Source organism: Leucoraja erinacea, chromosome 27, assembly GCF_028641065.1.
Source record: "Leucoraja erinacea ecotype New England chromosome 27, Leri_hhj_1, whole genome shotgun sequence".
In the NCBI taxonomy this organism is placed as follows: domain Eukaryota; kingdom Metazoa; phylum Chordata; class Chondrichthyes; order Rajiformes; family Rajidae; genus Leucoraja; species Leucoraja erinaceus.
In genome coordinates this window covers 30,923,001-30,925,538 of record NC_073403.1, presented here as the reverse complement: position 1 = coordinate 30,925,538, position 2,538 = coordinate 30,923,001, and the positions used below count along the sequence as shown (strand labels likewise).

General features: G+C 42.9%; 1 protein-coding gene across 1 annotated transcript; it reads left to right on the top strand.

Moving 5' to 3' along the window:
• Window positions 1–244: 244 nt before the first annotated feature.
• LOC129710039 (interferon alpha-2-like) lies at window positions 245–791 on the top strand. The gene is made up of 2 exons (XM_055656723.1): window positions 245–586; window positions 693–791. Exons 1-2 carry the CDS (start codon window positions 245–247, stop codon window positions 789–791), a joined length of 441 nt encoding a protein of 146 aa, XP_055512698.1.
• Window positions 792–2,538: the final 1,747 nt, after the last annotated feature.

Genomic DNA, 2,538 nt, shown 5'->3' with positions numbered 1-2,538 from the left:
ATTTCTTCGACGGGTCAGTTTCTGTCTGTAGCAGGAACTCGATCCAAAACGTCACCTATTCAATTTATCCAGAGATGCTGCCTGACCCGCTGACTACACCGCATTGTGTGTATATCTTCGGTGTAAACATGCATCTGTTGTTCGTTCCTACACAGAGTAAAACACGAGTTTCATCACCGAGCTGCTAGCGATGTTAAGTTGCCAACAACAATGTTTAGACAAGGTTTTAAAGACAACTGCAAACATGCATATTCCACTGACCGCTGTTGGATTTGGAAATGAGTGTGATATTGTCCCCTCCCGGCCGTTCTCACGGGTCCATGATATCGCTTTGTGTTGTGTGCAGGCCCCGGACACAGTCCGTGTTGTCTACCAAGTGTTGCGTCAATTCAGCAAGATCTACAGCATGAACCTGGCCTCGGTCACATGGCCCCGGGACAAGGTGGAGCATCTCAGGCTTCTCCTGGCTGGGCAGATCAGAGAGCTGGAAAACTGTGTGAGGAACACAGGCTCCGAGACCCGGCCACGGAGAAGCGCCGCGGTTCACAACTACTTCAGGAAACTCGGCAAGTTTCTTAAACGGAAGGTGAGCCGGTTGAATCTTATCATCTAACGACCCGTGGGCAATTATTTCACTCAATCTAAATCTATTCATTCTCTGATGCGTGATTCCGAACGTTTCTCTTTTGCAGAGATTCAGCGCGTGCGCCTGGGAAATAACGCGCGCCGAGACCAGGGCGTGTTTACAACAATTGCCTCTAGTAATGACAAGAATCAACGAGACGAACTGAAGATGTGACCAATATACATTTAACCAGATTTATGTTATTTATTTACATAGCTGAAAAGATAACCTATTTTTATAATATTAACATGCAAACATATGCTGTAAGTATTTATTTTGTTTTGACGAAGTTTCCTTGAAGTTACCAATATACATTTAACCAGATTTATGTTAATTATTTGCATAGTTGAAACGATCGCCTATTTTTATAACATTATCATGCAAACATGTACTGTAAGCATTTATCTTGGGTTGATGAAGTTTCCCGGAAGTCACCAATACACATTTAACCTGATTCATGTTATTTATTCACATTTTAGTTGAAATTGACACCTATTTTATTATATTAACATGCACAAACTGACTGTCAGTATTTATTTTGTTTTGAGGATGTTTTGGAGTCTGGTGCTTACTGTGCAGAGAATATACACCTTAATATAATTTGGAGACTATTTATTTTAAACTGCTATTTTTAATTGAAACGAGGTAATAAAGATTTTGTACTTGTACCATTTTTGAAACTGTTATTTTTTGAAAGATCTTTGTCTGTGAGTGATGAAATGAGTAGATTCTTGGTGATTGAAGTTTCTCCCAAAGTATCGCGACCCTCTGGCATTCAGTCGGACATAGCTCTCACCTTTTACTGTCTCTACTCCTGAAAAGAACTTTACTTGCATTCGCGGTCTAGTTTTTACTTACTTCAGACTTTACTTCAGACTTTCGAGATGCAACGCGGAGACAACGCTTTCGGCACACCGAGTCGGCGCAGACCAGTACACTAGCACTATCATCCTGTACACCAGCGCTATCCTACACGCACTGGGGCAATTTACATTTGTGTTTACTGAGGCTAAGTAACCTTTAAAGTTGTAGGACGGAACTGCAGATGCTGGGTTTCACCGAAGGTAGACACAAAATGCTGGAATAACAGCGGACGCAGCATCTATTGGAAACGGGATTAGGTGAAGTTTCGGGTCGAGACCCTTCTGGACCCGAAACATCCCTTGTCCCCAGTATTCTGGATGACCAGTTGAGTTGCTCCAGCATTTCATCATCTCTTTGCAGTCGGTAGAGGTCGCTAGGTGCGAATTAATTGCACATCTACATCAGGGGCACATGCGTTTAAGAAAGAACTGCAGATGCTGGTAAAATCGAAGGTAGATGCAAAATGCTGGAGAAACTCAGCGGGTGGGGCAGCATCTATGAAGAAGGGTCTCGACCCGAAACGTCGCATATTCATTCTCTCCATAGATGCTGCCTCACCCGCTGAGTTTCTCCAGCATTTTGTATAAACCTTTAGGGGAACATAGACCAGGCTCCTTCGGGTCTGACACTGTTGCCTTTCCCATGGAAACATTGCATCCAAGTTCAGCATCAGTCTAGGCAGAGTCCTACACCTGTGTGTGCCAGCTCGCAAAATTCATTGCTGGACACACCTTACACAAGATGTTCAGCGAGATTCAATGGATCAGAAGGCATCTTCGACCAAGTTCATAGTCCGACCGCAGCAGTTGGTATCAGTATTACTTCCACAGAGTACAAAGACACGGAATAACATGAACGATTTCTCAGGCCACAGATCAAGTCGAGTGGAGTTTATTGTCAATGCACAAATACGCCGAGCAACAGGTACAATGAAAAATCTTGTTTGTAGAAGTACCATAGGCACAAAGGCAAACAGGCAAAACAAATTCGATGCCTTCCTACAGCAAACAAATTATACATTAAGTATACATCTATTATCCACAAAACAT